At 40.3% G+C, this 21,387-nt stretch overlaps 1 protein-coding gene and 1 non-coding gene across 3 annotated transcripts in view; both read right to left on the reverse strand.

Annotated features, from left to right (window-relative positions):
* The window catches only part of ydjc (YdjC chitooligosaccharide deacetylase homolog), a 73,156-nt gene that overhangs the window by 3,228 nt on the left and 48,541 nt on the right, over positions 1-21,387 (reverse strand). For both annotated transcript variants that reach the window (XM_072587818.1, XM_072587817.1), the window contains exons 4-5: positions 9,912-10,011; positions 4,250-4,427 (exon numbers count right to left, since the gene is read on the reverse strand). In XM_072587818.1, coding sequence (XP_072443919.1) covers positions 4,250-4,427; positions 9,912-10,011 — 278 coding nt within the window. The remainder of the gene's footprint in view (positions 1-4,249; positions 4,428-9,911; positions 10,012-21,387) is intronic.
* Positions 11,730-11,835, reverse strand: LOC140488247 (U6 spliceosomal RNA). The gene has a single exon (XR_011963042.1). It is a non-coding gene; the product is annotated as a U6 spliceosomal RNA (small nuclear RNA).

Raw genomic sequence — 21,387 nt, forward strand, 5'->3', positions numbered from 1 at the left:
AGGAATCTTTTCCAAGAATTTGAGTAAATCAGTAAGCCAGAAGTTTGTAGTTTTTCCAGTATTGATGATCCTTCTAGAGCAGAGGACATAATCCCTAAGGTTTGTACTAGACATCAACATCACAACTGGTCAATCCTTCCAAGATAAAGGATTCTGTTATTGGGCCACCTGGAACTTCTGTTGCCTAGTTAGTATGAGGAGACAGTTGTGAGCATCAGAAATCATAGTATTTTTAGGTCATTCTGCAGCATAAAGATGTCAAGCAGTTTTGTTTGCAATATTAAGTCCAAAATCTGCTGCTTGATGAATGTTTTATAGTGTGGAATATTTAATAATTATACCTGACACACTTAAATAGTCGAAAGTGAGTACTGGAGATCAGAGTCTAGATTAGAGTGGTGCTGGAAAAGCACAGCAGGCCAGACAGCATCCGAGAAGCAGGAAAATCAACATTTTGGGCAAAAGCCCTTCATCAGGAATTAAGGTAGGGAGCCTCCAGGGACACCCTTAAATGCTGAGTGGAGAACATAAAGTTAAATAGTTTTGATTTTTCACAATACAGGTTCTTCTATAACATGAATCATCAACGTGATTTGGCTGTAATACGATTGGGGAATGATTATTTTAAAACGCAAACCCCTGTTGGCTATTACACAATTCCATCCCTGGCACTGGGTGTTGCAGTGTGTGGAGGATTGGACACTCTGTTGACATCACATGGTCAGTTGGCTGTGGTGAAGTGCTTTGTGAAAGGTACAGTGCTGTACTCAGTCATTTTAGGCCCTGTTTTTTTTGCAAATCTTGCTGTGTTTTCCATGCCTTTCTCCCCATAAAACAGAAAACTTCTCATATATTGATAAGGCTAAGGAAAAAAGCTGAAAATCCTGCAGATATGCCTGCCTTCAGTGCTAGTAGTGACTGGTTTGCTGGGTTTAAGAACAACTATGCTTCTCATAATGTAAAGTTATGTGGTGAAGCTGCCAGTGCAGACCAGGAACATGTGCTGTTGTTTCCACCCATGGTGAAAAAATTGTTTGAGGAAGGCAGCTACACTTTACATCAAATCTTCAGTTTGAAGAAGACAGGTTTATACTGGAAGTGAATGCCATCCAGAGCCCACATTTTCAATAATGAAGCGCACACTCCAGGTTTTAAGGTTGCAAAGAATCACATGTCTGTTCTTGGGTGCCAATGCAAGTAGTGACTTAAAGCTGGTGTACCATGCTGCCAAGCCATGAGCCTTGAAAAAGGTTCCCTTAAGTTCACTCTAGGTGTTTACTTTGTCAAGCAGAAGAGGTTGGATGACAAGGCAGATTTTTTTCCTGACCTTTTTTATTGATGTTTGAGGATGTTTTTAAAATTTATTGCAGGAGGAAAAAAAATTTGATTTCCAGAATCTCCTCATTCTGGACAATGCCCCAAGCCATCCTCAAACCATTGGTGAGCTTTCTGAAAACCTCAAAGTGCAATTTCTACCTCTGAACACGGACTCTCTCATTCAGCGCATGGACCAGGGTGTAATAGTAACTTTTAAAGTTTATTATTTAAGGTACACATTCAGGAAGTTGATCGCAGCTACTGAGGGGGATAATGAGGACAGTGTTATTTAATTTTGGAAGAATTTTAACATTAAGAATGCTATGACATCGTTGTGGAGGTTCGGGGTGATGTCAGTAAGGACTGCTTGCATGCAGTTTGGCAAAAGCTTCCAGATTTTTCGTGACTTAAAGGCATTGAATTGTCAAAAGAACTTATAAGCAATAAAGAACATAGTGTCGCTCTTGCAACGCAAGTTAGATTTGAAGTGGAGACTGAGGACCTTGAGGAGCTGATCTACAGCAACTTGCTGAATAGGAAATTGAAGCTCGAGATGAAGATGAAGTCATTCAGGAAGCAGCAGCACAAGAACTTTCTATTTCCCTTTTTTCTATCCTGAGGGAAGTTGAGAAGCAGTTGCAGCTTAGACAACAGCTACAATGCAGAACACAGCAGGATAGCAGTTTGTGGCATAAATTTTGATCTAACATCCTATGAACAGCTTTTTCATGAAAGAAGAAAGATGGTAAAGCAGCAAAAACTAGATACTTTCTTTAAGCCAAATTTCAAGAAACAGTCCGAGGATAATAATCTCCACTTCTGGACTAAATTTTTTTTTTCATTGTAACCCTCCACCAAGAACTGCACCTGAATGTAAAGATGACCCTGATGATGACCCTCAACCCCTGTCTTAATACATCACTTACTCAGCAAACTTAGAAACCCTTTCAAGGTGTTAAATCATATTTTAATGAAATAATAAATTTAACATTTACTTAGACTGTGCTATCATTTGTGTTAAGCTAACTACTACTATAGTTTAAATTTTTACTGATATTATTAGCGGTTCGCCCCAGCCCTGTTTTTTTGCATAGGTCCCATGATTTCTATTGCTCAATATTCTATAATTGAAGGCTGCAACTACCATGGTGTAGCAGAACAGACTGTACTGGAAATTATGTTTGAGGTTGTCAGAAAATATGATTATATCTAGGAAGTGCTAGGTTTAAGATGTAAGCTGATATCCTTGAACCTGTACTCTTGGAATACTGGTTCAGCATTTTCTGATGCGGTATCTGCTTAAAAAGCACTGTGTTCCTTTTTTAAATGGAATTCCAATATGCAGAGTTGTCAGTGTTCTCTTGAATCAAGTTACAAAATGTTTGTATGGGGGTACAACATGTAATTAAGAAGACTGGCCCTTTATTACAAGATGAAATGAACATAGAAGTAAGTTCAGTTATGTAGGGCACTGGAGAGACCACCTCTCAAATATTGTGCAGTTTAGATCTGTTTTAAGGAAGAATGTAAATACGTTGGAGGCAGTTCAAAGGACATTTACTAGATTTATATCTGGAAAAGATGGGTTGGCTGGCGATAAGTTGGACGGGCTGTGTTTGTTTTCTACTGCAGCTTAGTGAGCAGTGACTGGATTGAAGAGTACTGGATCCTGAATGGTCCTGACAAGTGGATGTGGAAAGTATTTCTTCAACCATTGCCACCCTAGAGTTTGCAACTTGAGACCATAAACTCCAATTTGGGAAGCCTGTGGATAGACGGTGAGAGATGTTTGGCCACAGAATATGAGCCATGCTATCAAGGTAAGGGGCTGATCCATGAGAACTCGATGGGTGAAATTTATTTTTTAAAATAATACTGATTATTTTGAATTTTCCTTGCTGGAATGTTCCTAAACCTAAGCAAAAGTGACACAAGAGCTTCATAAGATGAAAACAGGCCCTTTTTATGGTGCAGAAAACAGTCAACAAGACAGTTCAAACTAGGATTGGACCAGGATGTTGCCTATACTGGAGACTTTGGAGTTATGAAGAAAGATTGGATTAACTGGGGTTGTTTTTCCTTGGTGTTGGGGATACTGAGGGGGACACAATGAAGATATGTAAAGCTTTGAGAGGCATAAATAGGATAGACAATAAGGAATGCTTCCGCTTAATAGAGGGATCAGTGACTGAGGGAGCAGAGATTTAAGGTAAAGTGTAGGAGGTTAGAAGAGATTAGGATTTTTTTTTCCACCCAGAGAGTGGTAGGAAATCTGGAACACTGCCTGTAAGCATTGTACAGGCAGAAACCCTCCTAACATTTATAAGTATTTCGAGTGAGCTGTTAGAGGAAGTGAATGAGGCGAGTACAATTACAATATGTAAGAGAGATTTGGAGACGTACATGGGTAGGAAAGGGATATGGGCTAAATTCAGACAAATAGGACTAGTTCAGTTTAGGAAACTTGATCAACATAGATGAGTTAGGCTGAAATGTCTGTTTCTGTGCTGTAACACTCTGCACGTGTGATGCCAAGGCACACAAGGTAATGGGCCAAGTACTGTAAAATGAGTTGAGAATAGTTAGGTTTTTGATGGGTGCAGACTCAATGGTCTGAAGGGCCTTTTCTTGCACCATGGACCTCGGTGACTCTTAAAAACTTCTTTTAAAGGGGTTCAGGTGAAAACAATTTCTCATGTTTCTTTTCTATTTTTATAATGGACCCTATCAGAAGCTGCAGGCAAAACACAAGGGATAACTCAATGGGATAGGGTGATGCTAGAGTTGGCATATGATCATAACCATATATTGGATTGCTGATTGCAAAGGTGGGAGAAATATGTACTTGGAAGGAAAGAGATGGTGGCTGTAACTTTCGCCTGAAAGCACATTAAATGATTATACCAGCCTCCAGCATAGCTTTGGTATTTACCTGATTCCATGTTGTCTAAATACATCAATTGAATTGAATGCATCTTTTTCAACTTGCAGATAGAAGTCCATTAGCTGCTGTCCTATCCATTCACAGTCATGCAGGCCTGGTTCTATAGGGACTCGAGTGTACTTAATTCCATAATCTGAAAGTACTTGTGCAAATATATCTCGTATACCTGCGTACCACAAAATAAAGCAGATGAATACAACAACTGTTAGTTTTTAATCATCTCACTATATGGTATATCAAGAATATTCAAAGTTGGTATTTAGATTTCTGCATTTCATCCTTTTAATTGCATCAGTTTGATGTTTTAAGTTCTGAGATTAATGATACCAAGTTGTTTCAAACAGGATAATTTAAGATTACAATGACAGAAAATTTAGGTAATTGCAACATTTTTGGCTGGGTAATAAGACTCCTGCATGTACCTAAACAAGTGATTGTTTTTAAAAAAAAAAGGAAGCTTAGATTTTTAGTCTGAATTCTGAGCTCTGAGGAGGAGCTTGCATAAATGAGGGAAGGTGTGTGAGGGAGGCACATTGCCAACAATGGGAAAGGTGGCTCAGTTATCTATGGAAACTCATTTGTCACCTAAGTTGGCATTTAAAACCATTTGCTACCTTTGTGGATATTATCGGCTGCTCTGGGGTGAGCTAAGAAATGAAGGAGTAACAATATATTCAGCATCAAACATGGAAACTGCTGGAAAAGCTCAGCAGGTCTGGCAGTATCTGTGAGGAAAAATCAGAGTTAACGTTTTGGGTCTGGTGACCCTTTTCTAAGAACTGAGGAGAGGTCACCAGACTCTCTGCTTGCTCTGATTTCTCTCTCAGAGATACTGTCAGACCTGCTGAGCTTTTCCAACCATTTGCATGCTTGTTTCTGATTTACAGCATCTGCAGTTTTGGTTTTTGCTTCCTGTATTCTGCATTCTCTTCTATTATCACACGCAAGTATATCATACTCTACCCAAATAGCATGCAAAACAATACTTATCACTGCATTTCAGTACATGACAACAAATGTTTCCTCTTGTGGGAGAATCTAGTTTTAAAACTAAAGGGCAACCAGTTAAAAAGGAGATGAGGAAACATTTTTCCGAGGGTTGAGAGTCTTTGGAATTCCCTTCCTCAAAAGACAGTGGATACAGCATCTTTAAATATATTTAAGGCAGAGATTGATAGTCTTTCATTCCCTTGGTCATCAAGAATCTATCGGGGGTCTACTGGAAGGCAGAGGTGAGGTTAACATCAGATTAGTCATGATCTTATTAAATGGTGGAGCAGGCTTGAAGGTTTGAGTGGCCTCCTCTAGTTCCTTGTTTGTAGTGTCTGCGATTACCTTTCCCATATCCCTCACTCATTCATAAAGTCTGATCAACTGAAGCTAACTTTGCAGGAGAATGTATATTTGATTTGATTCGTTATTGTCACGTGTACTGAAATGCAGCGAGAAGTATTGTTTTGCATGCTATTTGGGCAGATTACACCCCGATGAAGGAGTGGCGCTCCAAAAGCTAGTGCTTTCAAATAAACCAGTTGGACTATAACTTGGTGTTGTGTGATTTTTAACTTTGTACACCCCAGTCCAACACCGGCACCTCCAAGTCATGACTCTACTGTTGCATTCAATACCCCTTGCAATAAACCGTACCATTCTATTAAGTATCTTGATCACTTACATACTAACCTTGTGATTCACAGACACACGAGGACAGTCCAATTTCTTTACATTTTAGAGCACTGCAACCTGTCACCATTTAGATAAGATGCTTTTTCAAAAAAAGACTTGTGCCAAAGTGGACAATTTCACACTTTCCATATTGTTCACCATTTGACAGATTTTTGCCCAAATAACAACCTATCTGCATCCCTTCTAGGCTCCTTATGCCCTCTTCACGACTTATTTTCCAGCCCATCTTTGTGTCTTTTTAAAAATTTTATTGAACAATACACAGTTTACAAAACGATTAACATTAACAGCTGTGTACGGAGAAACAGCAATTTTACAAGGGAGAGGAGTGGCAAAGCCACGCTCTTTGTGTCTTTGCAAACCTAGTTAATGTACCTTCAATCCCTTTATCCAAATTATTGATTTAAATTGTAGAGTTGAGGCCCCAACACCGATCCCTGTGGCACACCACTCATGACATCCTCTCAGCCCAAAAATGAACTGTTTATTCCTACCCTCTGCATCATAGTTATTTAGTTAGTAAGCCGATCTACTATCTTTGTGATTTTTGCCTTTTCATTTTAAGTAGTGGGGAGCGAATACAGGTGGAGATGAAGTTTCCTACTAATGACACAGTTTTGTTACAAAGTGACACCATTAGGCCTAAGTCATGTTGCTGAGGCAACTTTACCATTTTCCAAAGATTTCAAAGCTTGGATAAGGTGTTAAACTAACCCATCACTAACTTGGCATTAACAAGCTCTTGGAACATGGCAATAAACTAATACAAGTTAATAGCTAAATGTTGATAGCAATTTTCTTCCCCACAAGTTAATATTCCTGATTAAGCTTTAATAAGTGTACATAATAGGAGGAACAGGCAGGGTCAGGCTCATGAACATGGCAGGACTGGTGGTCTGAAGTGCATTTATTTCAATGCAAGGAAAGATGAGCTTGAGACTGGATTAGTAAATAGGACTACAATGTAGTAGCCATTAGAGAAAATGAGAGAAGGGTCAAATTGGCAGCTCACCATTTCAGGGTTTAGATATTTCAGAGGAGATAGGGATTTAAAAAGGTAAGGGATTTGCATCTTTGGATGAGCCCTCCAAGATATCTTCTCTTCGTACAGCTGTGACATTCTCCTTAATCAGAGAGGTCGCATAGAATCATGGAGGTGGACAACACAGAAACAAACCCTTTGGTCCAACTTGTCCATGTGGACCAGATATTCTACCTTAATCTAGTCCCATTTGCCAGCAGTTGGCCCGTATCCCACTAAACCCTTCCTATTCACGGACCCATCCAGCTGCCTTTTAAATGTTGTAATTGAACCAGTCTCCACCACTTCCTCTGGCAGCTCATTGCATACACGCACCACCGTCTGTGTGAAAAAGTTGCCCCTTCGGTCCCTTTCTTCCCTTCTCATCTTAAACCTTAGCCCTCTAGTTTTGGACTGGGGATAAAACCTTGACTATTCACCCTATACATACCCCTCACGATTTTATAAATTATAAGGTTGCCTCCTCATTCTATTTAGCCTGACCCTACAGCTCAAATGCTCCAAACCTGGCAACATCTTTGTAAATAGTTTCTGAACCCTTTCAAGTTTCATACCATCTTTCCTATAGCAGGGAGGCCAGAATTGAATGCAGTGTTCCAAAAGTGGCTTAACTACTGTCCTGTACAGAGGAAACATGATCTTCCAACTCCTGTACTCAATGTCCTGTCTTCACTATCCTGTCTACGTGTGACTCCGCTTTCAAGGAACTATGAACCTGCACTCCAAGGTCTCTTCATTCAGCAACACTCACAGGACATTATCATTAAGTATGTAAGTCTTGCCCTGATTTGCCTTTTCAAAATGCAGCACCTCCCATTTATTTAAATTAAACTCCATCTGTCACTCCTAGGCCCAATTGGCCCATCTGTTCAAGGTCCCATTATAATCTGAGGTAACTTTCTTTGCTGTCCACTACATCACCAATTTTGGTGTCATCTGCAAACCACCTGACCATCCCTCCTATATTTAAATCCAAAGCATTTATATAGGTGATAAAAAGCAGTGGACCCAGTACTGATCCTTGTGGTACACCGCCAGTCACAGACCTCCAGTTCAAAAAGCAACCATCCACCACCACTCTCTGTCTCCTACCTTTGAGCCAATTTGACTAGTTCTCCCTGTATTCTATGTGATTTAACCTTGTTAACCAGCCAACCATGCCTTATTGAATGCCTTACTAAATCCATACAGACAATTTCCACTGCTTTGCCCTTATCAATCTTCTTCGTTACTTCTTCAAAATACTCAACCAAAGTAGTGAGACACTATTTCCCACACAGGAAGACTTGGTGACTATCCCGAGTCAGTCTCTGCCTTTCGAAATACATGTAAATTCTGTCCCTCAGAATCCCCTCACCAACTTACTCATCATATGAGTAGAACTTAAGAATATGAAAGGTGCAATCAATATGATAGGGTTATACTGTAGGCTTCCCAACAGCCAAAGGGGCAGAAATGTAAGCAGATTATGAAAAGATGTAAAAACAGGGTTGTTGTAGTCAGTAATTTTAAATTCCCCAATATTGACTGGGACTCCATTAGTGCCAGGAGATTAGATAGGGCAATATTTGAGAGGGGAGTCATACGAGACCTTGCATTGGGGAATAAGTCTACCCAAGTGATCAAAGTTTCAGTGGGGGATCATTTTGGGAACAGTGATCATAATTCTGTATATTAAAATAGTTATGGATAAGAATAAGACTGGTCCTTGGGTGAAATTGCTAAACAGAAAGGAAAACTAATTACAACTGTATTAAGCAGAAGCTAGAGAAATCGGATTGGGGTTGGTTGTTTGAGTGTAAATCCACATCTGAGATGTGGGAGTCTTTTAAAAGGCCAGTTGATCAGTTGAGGACCAGCACGATCCTGCGAGGTTGAAAGATAGGAGTGGAAAGATTTGGGAACCTTGGATGGTAAAGGATATTGAAAATTTTATCAAAAAGAAAACAACAACCATTTTTAAGGTTTAGGAAACTGAAATCAAACAATGCTGTTGAGGAAATATAAAGGAAGCAGACAAGAAATTAACCATAAATTAGGAGGGCTACAAGGAGCCATGAAATGTTCTTGACAAGTAGGATTAAGGAAAATCTTAAGGCATTTTAGATGTATACTAGGAACAAGAGGGTAACTATGGTCCACTCAAGATCAAAAAAAGGGAATTTGTGGATGGATCCACAGGAAAAGAGTGAGATCTTTGCACCAGTATTCACCAAGGAAAAGGACATGGTTAATGGTAAGATTAGGGAAGGGTATGTTGACACTCTGAGGAATGTCAATATTATAAAGGAGGTGATGTTGGCCATCTTGAAAAAAATTAAGGTAGCTAAATCCCCAGGGCCTGATGGGATCTCTTCCAGGATACTGAATGAAGCAAGGGAGGAGATTGCTGGGGCCTTGACAGAGATCCTGGTCCTCTTTAGAGATAAGTGAGGTCCCAGATGACTGGAGAATAGTTTTAGAGTCTGAGGAATGGTCTGAAAGAAGTTTATCAAATTATGAGAGGCATGGATAAGATAGATAACCTGAGTCTTTTTTACCAGGATGGAAGTATCAAATACTAGTGGTATAGGTTTAAGGAGAAAAGTTAAAAGGATTTGTGCAAGGAAACTTGTTTTTTTTTTGAAAAAACACAGATGGTGGTAGGTGCCTGGAATGCACTGCCAGGGGAGGTGACAGAAGTAGATATTTTTGCAAAGTTTAAGAGGCATTTAATCAGACACATGAATAGGCAGGGAATAGAGGGATTTGGATCTTATGCCGGCAAATGAATGGCATCATGGTTGGCACAGATATGATGGACTGAAGGGCCTGCTTCTGTGCTGTATGTTCTATGGTTCCTTGCCATGTCTTTTAACTCCTTCAATGCAATTTTTAAAAAAAGACAAGGATACAATTATTAAAAATGTTGTTAGTTCTTACCTGGTAAAACATGAACATGCTGATGTCCATCCATATGGTGAGGTAAATGTCCTGTTAGTTCACAGAATAGATCTACCTGTCCTCTTAACTCCTGGTCTACCTGGCAAGTAAAGATATGAGAAGGCTGATAAGAATAAATTTGATTACTATGATACAACAGCAGGTTGAATACTTTAGTCATGGAAAGCAAAGGGCACATGCTGCAAAACCTTGGATTTGCAAATGGACTACTTTGATAGTACGTTTGAGAGGGATTTGTTCTGTCATGTTTCTCTTGAACAGGGGTGTTGTAAACCTGGTGCTGAGGTGTCAGCTTCATGGTAAGCAGAGGAAATAGCTTTTATAAAAAAAAATCAGACAAAAGAAGCATAAGTAGGTGGAATCAGGGTCACACAGACCCAGAGTTTTAATTTTTCTTTCAGTTGTTGAAGTTGGGTCCTTGGACTCGAAGCTGTTGAGTACAACTCTGTTTACTACTGCACGGTGGCACAGTGGTTAGCACTGCTGCCTCACAGCGCCAGAGACCCGGGTTCAATTCCCGCCTCAGGCGACTCTCTGTGTGGAGTTTGCACGTTCTCCCCGTGTCTGCGTGGGTTTCCTCCGGGTGCTCCGGCTTCCTCCCACACTCCAAAGATGTGCAGGTCAGGTGAATTGGCCATGCTAAATTGCCCGTAGTGTTAGGTAAGTGGTAGATATAGATGTAGGGGTATGGGTGGGTTACGCTTCGGCGGGGCGGTGTGGACTTGTTGGGCCGAAGGACCTGTTTCCACACTGGAAGTAATCTAATCTAAAAAAAAAAGCTCAGATTACAGCAGTTCAAGTACATGGCTAGCAACAACCTCACAACCATCTTAGACATCAGTAGCAAGTGCTGTCATTTAACTGCTGATTGCTTTGCAAGAAATTTCATGTGAATTCTTATTAGCATCAAGTATGACACAATCAGCTCCTAATGTAATTACTGTGTGCCATGCGTTAGATAAGGTTAACTGTTTGTGTCAATGATTTCTTATGTTGATCTGTCATTTATCTATTTATCCATTTATCTATTGTAAAGATAATTTTGAAACAAGTCTGTGTAGGTTCATCATACTTCTGGTGTCACGTTTCATAGAGATACATTTGTTAAAAATGCAAAGTAACCTTATGCACAGAAATTGAAGTCAGGCATTTCTTGCTGAAGGGTGGATGGAAAATACAGTTCACAAAAGCAAAGTACTGCAAATACTGGAAATCTGAAAACAGAAAACACTGAAAATAGCAGGTTAGGCAGCATCTGGGGAAGGAGAATCTGACTAATGTTTCAGCACACTGACTTTTCATCAGAGAGTCAGAGATGTACAGCATGGAAACAGACCCTTCGGTCCAACCTGCCGACCAGATATCCCAACCCAATTTAGTCCCACCTGCCAGCACCCGGCCCATATCCCTCCAAACCCTTCCTATTCATATACCCATTCAAATGCCTCTTAAATGCTGCAATTGAACCAGCCTCCACCACATCCTCTGGCAGCTCATTCCATACACGCACCACCCTCTGTGTGAAAAAGTTGCCCCGTAGATCTCTTTTATATCTGACAAGTTTTTTTGTGGAGTATTTCTCTAGGGAATTTCAGGCTTCCTAGACATCAACTTAGGCTCAGTTGATAGATTAGATTCCCTACAGTGTGGAAACAGGCCCTTCAGCCCAACAAGTCCACACCGACCCTCTGAAGAGTAACCCACCCCCATGTGACTAATGCATCTAACACTGTGGACAATTTAGCATGGCCAATTCACCTGACCTGCACATCTTTGGACTGTGGGAGGAAACTTTTAAAAAATCTGGAACACTTCACAAATTTGCGTGTCATCCTTGTGCAAGGGCCATGCTAAACTTCTCTGTGTCGTTCCAATTTAGTATATGTGCTGCTGAAGCGAGCACAGATAGAATTGAGAAATGTCGTTGACTTCAGAAAATTTGTAAGACACTTTCATTCTGCAATGCACTCATCCAGCAAGTATTAATTGTTATGTTTATTTAATAGCAACTAGTATTCGTTATTTTAAAGGACATGTTTTACTCTGTTTGCAGAACTCTACATGTCATGCAGTCAATAAGTCCTCGTAAAACCATGTGGCACAGCACATTTTAAAGTTGTTCTGAAGATATAAAAGTAATTATTTCATAATAACAAACTCTCCAGTATCAGAGCTCTTTTAAACAACTATACATTGACCCCCTTGCTTTCTCCACAACCTTTTTAATTGCAATAGTAATTTTCAAGTATCTGTAAAAGTAATTTCTGTTTTGAAAGTTACTACTGAATTTATTTCCAGTGCCATTCAGTGAGTGCATTTCAACTGCCTGTTGTGGAGATAAAAATACTCATATCCTCACCGATACTTTTGTCAATTAACCTTTAGTCTTTTTGGTTGCTGACCCTCCTGCAAGGAGAAACTGTTCCTGGTTATACATAAATAACTCTTTACGATGTAACAACTTGCAAAAAAAAAAGAGCAGTTAGGTATTGTGTGGTAGATTCCTTTAATCTGGAGCCTGATTTTTAAAAAAAATTCATCACCTCTATCTAATAAAACAGATCATGATGTGAAATCTCACATTAGTTCTCAGTTACATTATGTTCGTGTTCTGTCAGCTTTGCCACTAATTAGTTAGAAGGGCATAAAATTCTAAAATGTGCCAATCTCTTTTGAGAAAGTGGAAACATAAACGGACAAAATAAATTGTATAATTATTTGTTTGCAATGGACTACAACTCTGCAATATTCACTTCCAATTTCTACCACTCCTTTGAGATTTCAAGTTTAAAGTAAGTTTGTATGTGGAGAGATACCTTTATACAACTGCTCTTGAAGACTAAAAACTTACACACCTTGAAATTATTCACTATCAGATGTTCTGTATTATTCATGTATGTTATCGTCAAATGAAATCAGCTCAATGGAATAATCTGACAGAAGACTAAGTCATGTAGTGTCCTTTTGTTTTGAAAATATTCATTAATGGACCAGGGATTTTGCTAATGCTGGGGAAGCACAGCAGGTCAGGTAGCATCCAGTGCCATTCCTGATGAAGGGCTTTTGCCTGAAACATCGATTCTCCTGCTCCTCGGATGCTGCCTCACCTGCTGTGCTTTTCCAGCACCACACTCTTGACACTAATCTCCAGCATCTGCAGTCCTCACTTTCGCCATCTTGCTAATGCTGTCAACTCTATTACATAAATTATCCTGGGAAAGGCAGTGATTGTTTCACATGTTAATATGCTCATTGTTGATTTCTTAAAGTACGTGGGAGAAGGGCATTTCGCCTGCACATTTGGGGCAAATGTGGAATTTAAATTGTTGAAAGGCCAGGTGAATCACATATTGTTTTCAGAGCAGGAGGGTCATTTATTTACTGTGCAATGCTGATTTTTCATAGTATGTGGTCGGAGAAGGTAGAACCCTTGTAAGAAATGTGATCCTCTCCTGAAAATATGCAAAATTTCCTACATAAAACCAGACCTCTTTTCTGACTTCAAGTTAATTAGATGTCCATGTAAACAGACATTTCTGTTTGGTTTTGATTTCAGCACCCTGTCCACTAGGTGGCAGAAACTGAGCTGCCTGAGTCACTGGGTTGATTGTACAGTGTATGTACAGTCCTGACTTGAGAGATCAAATAAAATGACAAGCAGGTGAGAATGCTTTAATGCAGGAGATTTCTTTTTTGTTGATGTACTCACCCTCCCTTTTGAGCTTCATGTCCAATGATTGTAAAATCTTTCCAAAATAAAACAGGACAATGAATGTTTCCTTTATGGAATCTCATCTCAAAAGGGGTTGATTAGTTCAGTTGGCTGGACACCTGGTTTGAAATGCAGAGTGATACCAACAGCATGGGTTCAATTCCTGAGCTGGCTGAGGTTACCAACCTCTTCCCTTGCCTGAGGTGTGGTGACCCTCAGATTAAACCACCACCAGTTGTCTCTTTCCAATGAGAGATCAGCCCTAAGTTCTGGTAAGGGGATGGCAATTTTACCTTTGACCAATAGAGAACATACATCACAAATTGGCACTGATCAGTCACCCTCCAAAGAAATTAAAGGAAATAAATCACATTTACTGGATATCATCTCTACGTCTTGAGAAAAATTGGTTTGGATGATGCCACTTTTAGACCATAAGAGATAGGAGTGGAAGTAAGGCCATTTGGCCCATCTAGTCCACTTTGCCATTTAATCACGATTGATGGGCATTTCAACTCCATTTACCCGCACTTTCCCTGTAGCCCTTAATTCCTTGTGAGATCAAGAATTTATCAATCTCTGCCTTGAAGATATTTAACATCACGGCCTCCACTGCACTCTGTGGCAATGAATTCCACAGGCCCACCACACTCTGTTCTAAGTTGATCCCCCCCCCACCCCAATCTAATTCTAAGGCTGTACTCATGGGTCCTAGTCTCCCCACCTAATGGAAATAACTTCCCGGCATCCACTCTTTCTAAGCCATGAATTATCTTGTAAGTTTCTATTAGATTTCCCCTCAACCTTCTAAACTCTAATGAATACAATCCCAGGATCCTCAGCCATTCATCCTTTGTTAGGCCTACCATTCCAGGGATGATCTGTGTGAGTCTCTGCTGGACACACTCTAGTGCCAGTATGTCCTTCCTAACATGTGGGGCCTGAAATTGGACACAGTATTCTAAATGGGGCCTAACTAGAGCTTTATAAAGTCTCAGAAGCACATCGCTGCTTCTATATTCCAACCCTCTTGAGATAAATGACAACATTACATTAGCTTTCTTAATCATGGACTCAACCTGCAAGTTAACCTTTAGAGAATCCTCGACTAGCACTCCCAGATCCCTTTGTACTTTGGCTTTATGAATTTTGTCGCCGTTTAGAAAATAGTCCATGTCTGTATTCTTTCTTCCAAAGTGCAAGACCTCGCACTTACTCACGTTGAATTTCATCAGCCATTTCCTGGACCACTCTCCTAAACTGTCTAAATCTTTCTGCAGCCTCCCCACCTCATCAATAGTACCTGCCTGTCCGCCTAACTTCGTATCATGGGCAAACTTTGTCAGAATACCCCCCAGTCCTTTCATCCAGATCATTAATATGTAAAGTGAACAGCTGTGGCCCAAACACCGAACCCTGCGGGACACCGCTCGTCACCGGCTGCCATTCCGAAAAAGAACCTTTTATCCCAACTCTCTGCCTTCTGTCAGTCAGCCAATCCTCAATCCATGCCAGTAGCTCACCTCAGACACCATGGGCCTTCACCTTACTCAGCAGCCTCCCATGAGGCACCTTATCAAAGGCCTTTTGGAAGTCTATTTTTGCTTTCTGTCTGGATAAAACGTTACATGCCAACAGTCAGATCAATTAAAATGGAGTTGCTGTTGGAAAGCAATTAGGGACAGATGGATTGCATAGGCAATAAAGAGCCTCCAGCAGCTGGTAGAAATTACATTTTCATCTGTCCAGATGAAATACTCTTAAAAGAACCTGAAAGAACTGTAGATGCTGTAAATCAGAGACAAAAACAGAAATTGTTGGAAAAGCTCAGCATGTCTGGCAGCATCACTGGAGAGAAAGCAGAGTTAACATTTCAGGTTGAGTGACCCTTCCTCAGAAAGGAAATACTCTTCACCTGTTAAAACTTCACTTAACAACTTGAATGTATACAGTGCCTTTCATATAATTAAATAAAAGGAGACACTGAATCGTATAGCCAAAAGAGGAAAGCTTTGTATCTTGAAAGGTGTAAAGTAGGGTGGACAGGTTTCAGGAAGGAGTTCCACAGCTCAGTGTCTCAGAGGATGAAAGAAATGTCCCCATTGGTCAAAGTGATTAAGATCAGAGATGCTCAACAGGTTGGAATTAGAGAAGTGCACTAATCTTGGAGGGTTCTAGAGATGGAGAAGATTACAGAAATAATTGGAGCAAACAAGTGGAGAAGGGCTGAGGACGAGGATGGGAAGATGCTGAACCGGAAGCCACTTAGTCAACGAGGACAGGCGAATAGGTGAATGGAGCTTTGTGTGAATTAGGACACAGGTTGCAGAGTTTTGGGTGACTTCAAGTTTATTGTGGATAGAATGTGGATGACCAGTCAGAAGTGGATTAGAATAATCAAGTCAAAAGATAAGGAGGTGAGTTTCAGCAGCAAAAACTTCTCAGGAAGGATAGAATCAGTTGGTGTTACCGAGGCAGAAATAGTCAGCCCTAAGTGGTGACATGGATATATAGTTCATACTTGTCTCCAGGATCAGTTTTGATCTCAAGGTGATGAAAAATGTGGTCTAGCCTCAGACTGTTACCTGGAAATTGAATGGAGTCAATGGTGAGGGCCTGGCAGGGACAATGTCTTCTGTCTGTCTCAAATACAACAAAATGAAATTTCTAGGCGAAAGTGAGTACTGAGGATGCTGGAGAGTAGAGTTGAGAGTGTGTTGCTGGAAAAGCACAGCAGGTCAGGCAGCATCCAAGGAGCAGGAGAATTGGTGTTACAAGCAAAAGCCCGTCATCAGGAATCAATAAAATTTCTGCTAATCTGGATGCTGGATAAACAATCTGCCTATCAAATAATGGTAATGGGGCTGAGAGAGATGGTAGTGTAGTTTTCACATATAAAACAAAAATCGATTGCAGGATTATAAAAGTAGTTATATACCCGAAGTGAATTTGCTTCAGTGAGCACCCTGGTTTTAGTCTGGTAACTTCAGATGTCACCATCTTTCTGAAATGCTGGTATCATATTCCCAAAAGTACATGAAGAGTACAGTCTGAGGGTGAAAGCTCATGTGCTAAATCAATGGTATTTCTCATATTGTATGCAAATGTATGAGGAAAATAAACAGTTTTCCCCACTTTACACAAAAAGTAATTAATGGCAAGACATTGTGTTGAGTGAGTCACTGCCATGCTTTTCCCCTACTGTTGGATCCCCAGAATTAACAATCGACAGTCTATGGTGTGCTCATGTTGCCATTGTTGCACAGAAGGCAGTCATGTCGCCCATTGAAAATGTCCTCAACCAAAACAAACGGTAATAATAACAGAAACTTTCAAGTTTGCGCTCCCTGGGTCCTTACAATACAGATCAGCCATTTAGAATTCCTAAGTGTGGAAGCAGGTTATTTGGCCCAAATCCCTCCAAAAAGCATCCCACCAGACCCTTCCCCCTACCCTATTCCTATAACGCTGCATTTTCCATGCCTAACACACCTAACCTACATATCCCTGAACACTGTGGACAATTTAGCATAGCCAACCCATCTAATCTTCACACCTTTGGACTGTGGGATGAAACTCGAGCACCTGCGGATAGCCGCGCAGGCACAGGGAGAACATGCGAAACTCCCTCAGGCAACTGAAAAGCATGACTCACCTGAAATCAAATACTCGCACACAATGTCTTGTCATTAATTACTTTTTGTGTAAAGTGGAGGAAACTGTTTATTTTCCTCATACATTTGCATACAATATGTGCAATACCATTGATTTTCCACATGAGCTTTCACCCTCAGACTGTACTCTTCATGTACTTTTGCGATATGATACCGGCATTTCTGAAAGATGGTGACTTCTGAAGCTACCAGACCAAAATCAGGGTGCTCACTGAAGCAAATTCACTTCGGGTATATAACTACTTTTATAAAATTATAATCCAGCAATTGATTTTTGCTTTATATGTAGTGCTATAGTAAAGTAAAAATAAAGCCATTATAGTCCCAGTAGTCTCGAATATCCTTAGAGACAGATGACTGTATAGAGTTCTGTACTGAATTACTTAATCACTCAATCTCCCTCCGAGCTGGTGTTCTTTCCATACATATCCAATTCTAGTAACAGCAAAGGCCTAAAGCTTTACTGACTTCAACACGTCCAGTACTGTAGTATGATTCCTTGCAAAAGCTATGAGCCAACCTGCCCTTTTAAATACTGTCCCTGTACAATGCAGTAATAACCACATCATGCCCACTCCTTCAGTTTGACTACCTCTAGCTTAACACATATTATGTTGAGTCGAGAGTGTGGCAGTGGAAAAGCACAGCAGGTCAGGCAGCATCTGAGGAGCAGGAGAGTCGGCGTTTTGGGCAAGAGCCCTACAACCTGATTGAAAAGAGCCAACTGGATTATTCTGGTAGCTATGCTTCCCTTTGGTACCCTAAAGGTTCCCTACATTGCACATTCTACAAGGAGCAATTGATATAACATCACTGTAAAACTCTGAGATTCTTTCCAAGAATTATCAATGACCATCTGCAACAGAAACTGAAGCACTGTTCACCAGCAATGGTAAATGGGGAGCTCTGATATTACCATACCACCATTAATAGTCAAAACAATTTTCCCAAATGACTTCAATAAGATCTTGTGAAATATTTGGCAACCCACAATTATTGTCTTTTTCTAGTTGCCCCAAGAAGACCTTCTTATGAGGGATATTTATAGCGATTATTGTCCAAATGACTGCTGCATTAAGTGGTCAAGAAACTTACTAATCAAGTAGTGAATACAAATTACCAGCTGTAATGAATTAAGGTTTATAACCCAATGTAGTGTGATTTGAATTCAAAATCTCTGGTCACCATTTCAAGTATTACATCTATTCCAGTTTTCCAAATCCTGTTGCAAGGATCAGTCGTGAGTGCTTCGTCCTTGATAACAAAATGCATTGGGGATTAACTTGTAATTGACAATCTGCCATTAGCCACAGGAGCATAATGCATTCTGGATGTACTGTCAACTGAATAACCAGTATCTCACGATTATATCATTTTAGAACAGTGCGATTTGAAGAATCGAATATTTAGTGGTGCCAAAATCCTTGTCCAATCATCCTATTTAATGCTGCAGCTATTAATGGCACATTCATCACATTGCTGCAGATTTGCTTTGATGTTTATTCAGTGTCTAGGTACCAAATGGCTGAGCAGTTGAAATGAAAACAAGAGGTTTGCTGTAATATTACCTCAAAGCTTGAATGAACAGTAATGCCTGCAGATGATGCAGACAGTGAAGGTCATTGATGTTGAATTTCCTTTTAGACTAAGCCAGTAAATTGCCACAAAGAGGACAGAATATAGGTCAGCTTTAGCTCCTAGCCTATTCTGAGCCAGATGGTCTAGTTAGGGAAGCAAATGGACACTAGAATTGGATCGCAAGAGCTACAGGACTTGAAAATGAGACATTAGCCAATGTTCCCGCTCCCAGTTGGAATCCTGGAGATCGGAAACAAAATTAGAAATTATTGGTGAAACTCAGTAGGTCTGGCAGCATCTGTGGGAAGAAAGAAGAGTTAACATCTCAAGTCCAGTGACACTTCTTCAGAGCATTAACTCTGCTTTATTTCCACAGGAGCTGCCAGACCTACTGAGTTTCACCAACAATTTCTATTTTTGAATCTGAACAAGAACAAGACTGGATTCCATCATGATGCCCCAACAGTAAACAACATGCCTACTGCATTATTTGGCTCAGATATGAGGCATGACAATCTGGGCAATGTAGGAGAAAGATTCCATAACCCATCAGAACATTGAGAGTGCAGAAAATTAGTAGCTTATGCACAGCGATGGCTATAATTTATTGTTAGCATTCAAGACAATATGCACAAATCCATATGATTCAAATCTTGGACCTAAGCTAGATTGCATCGGCATTGATTATTGTCTAGCACTTTACCCAAATAAACGTTCTTCCTGTGCATGTAGAGACAGTAAGGTCTGATAGGCTGAGCAAAGCTTTGTGTTCAAAGCTGTAACAGGTATGCCTTTGCTGAAGGCTGCTTTTACCCATTGTGCCATTGGGCAAATTTCTTGTTATGCAAACATGAAGAACAAGATAACCAAAGCTGAAGATAGCTTTCGGAGTATGTATGGATTTGTTCACAATTGGAAGATTGGAAAAGCATTGCCCCTCCATGTCACTGTAGCTCATTTCAATATGTCAAAGCTATCAAAACGTTCACCAATGTTGTGAATGGAGGATTATAGATATTTTCTTATTGACCTGTTCGGAGACGTTATTAAACATTTCTGCAACAGATAGGACTTGAATCCAGTCCCAATGGTTCAGCAGTAGGGACATTATCACTGCACCACAAGAACCCTTGAATAGAAAATTATGTCAGGATCATCTCTGTTTGAACTGTTGATTTTTCCATTCACTAAGACTCAAGAAGATCCAATTCAAATTAGCTAACAATTATTCCAATCATCAATTTAAAAATTGACCAATTCCAGTTAAAAGTCTGAAGGATCTGTAAGCTATACAAAACAATGAATGTGCAGAGAAGTAAGGAGTGATTAAGTATTTCGTGCAACAACATTTATAGATTCTAGCATTTGTGTAGCACATATAATGAACAAAACATTTCACAGTACTTCACAAAGGTTTACAAGGAATAATACAATCAAAGCTTTTTACTGTACTTTGGTACACATGATGACAGTAAATCAAATCAGTTAAAAGTGAGGGCCAATGGAAAACTAATATGGAGAGTTAGAATGTAGTTCGAGCAAGTATTGTATTGCAGATGTAAGATTATAACAGGGATAGTCAAATTCGTCAGCTTCTACAAACAAGTAGAGAGACGTTTATAATTCGTCGAGAGGGGAAAGATATAAAAGAGACCTACGGGGCAACTTTTTCACGCAGAAGGTGGTACGTGTATGGAATGAGCTGCCAGAGGATGTAGTGGAGGCTGGTACAATTGCAACATTTAAGAGGCATCTGGATGGGTATATGAATAGGAAGGGTTTCAGGGATATGGGCCGGGTGCTGGCAGGTGGGACTAGATTGGGTTGGGATGTATATGGATTTTAGTAAGGCGTTTGATAAGGTTCCCCATGGTAGGCTACTGCAAAAAATATGGAGGTATGGCATTGAGGGTGAGTTGGAGGTTTGGATTAGGAATTGGCTGGCTGGAAGAAGACAGAGGGTAGTAGTTGATGGTAAAGGTTCAGCTTGGAGTGCAGTTACTAGCGGTGTTCCGCAAGGATCTGTTTTGGGACCATTTCTGTTTGTCATTTTTATAAATGACCTGGAGGAGGGGCTAGAAGGTTGGGTGAGCAAGTTTGCGGATGATACGAAAGTCGGTGGAGTTGTTGACAATGAGGAAGGATGTGACAGGTTACAGCGGGATATAGATAAGCTGCAGAGCTGGGCAGAAAGGTGGCAAATGGAGTTCAATGTGAGTAAGTGTGAGGTGATTCACTTTGGTATGAGTAACAAAAAGATGGGGTACTGGGCTAATGGTCAGATACTTGGTAGTGTGGATGAGCAGAGGGATCTTGGTGTCCATGTACACAGATCTTTGAAAGTTGCCACCCAGGTAAATAGTGCGGTGAAGGAGGCATATGGCGTACTGGCTTTTATTGGTAGAGGAATTGAGTTCCGGAGTCCTGAGGTCATGTTGCAGTTGTATAAGACTCTGGTGTGGCCGCATCTGGAGTATTATATGCAGTTTTG

The sequence above is a fragment of the Chiloscyllium punctatum genome, chromosome 17 (genome assembly GCF_047496795.1).
Source record: "Chiloscyllium punctatum isolate Juve2018m chromosome 17, sChiPun1.3, whole genome shotgun sequence".
Taxonomy (NCBI): domain Eukaryota; kingdom Metazoa; phylum Chordata; class Chondrichthyes; order Orectolobiformes; family Hemiscylliidae; genus Chiloscyllium; species Chiloscyllium punctatum.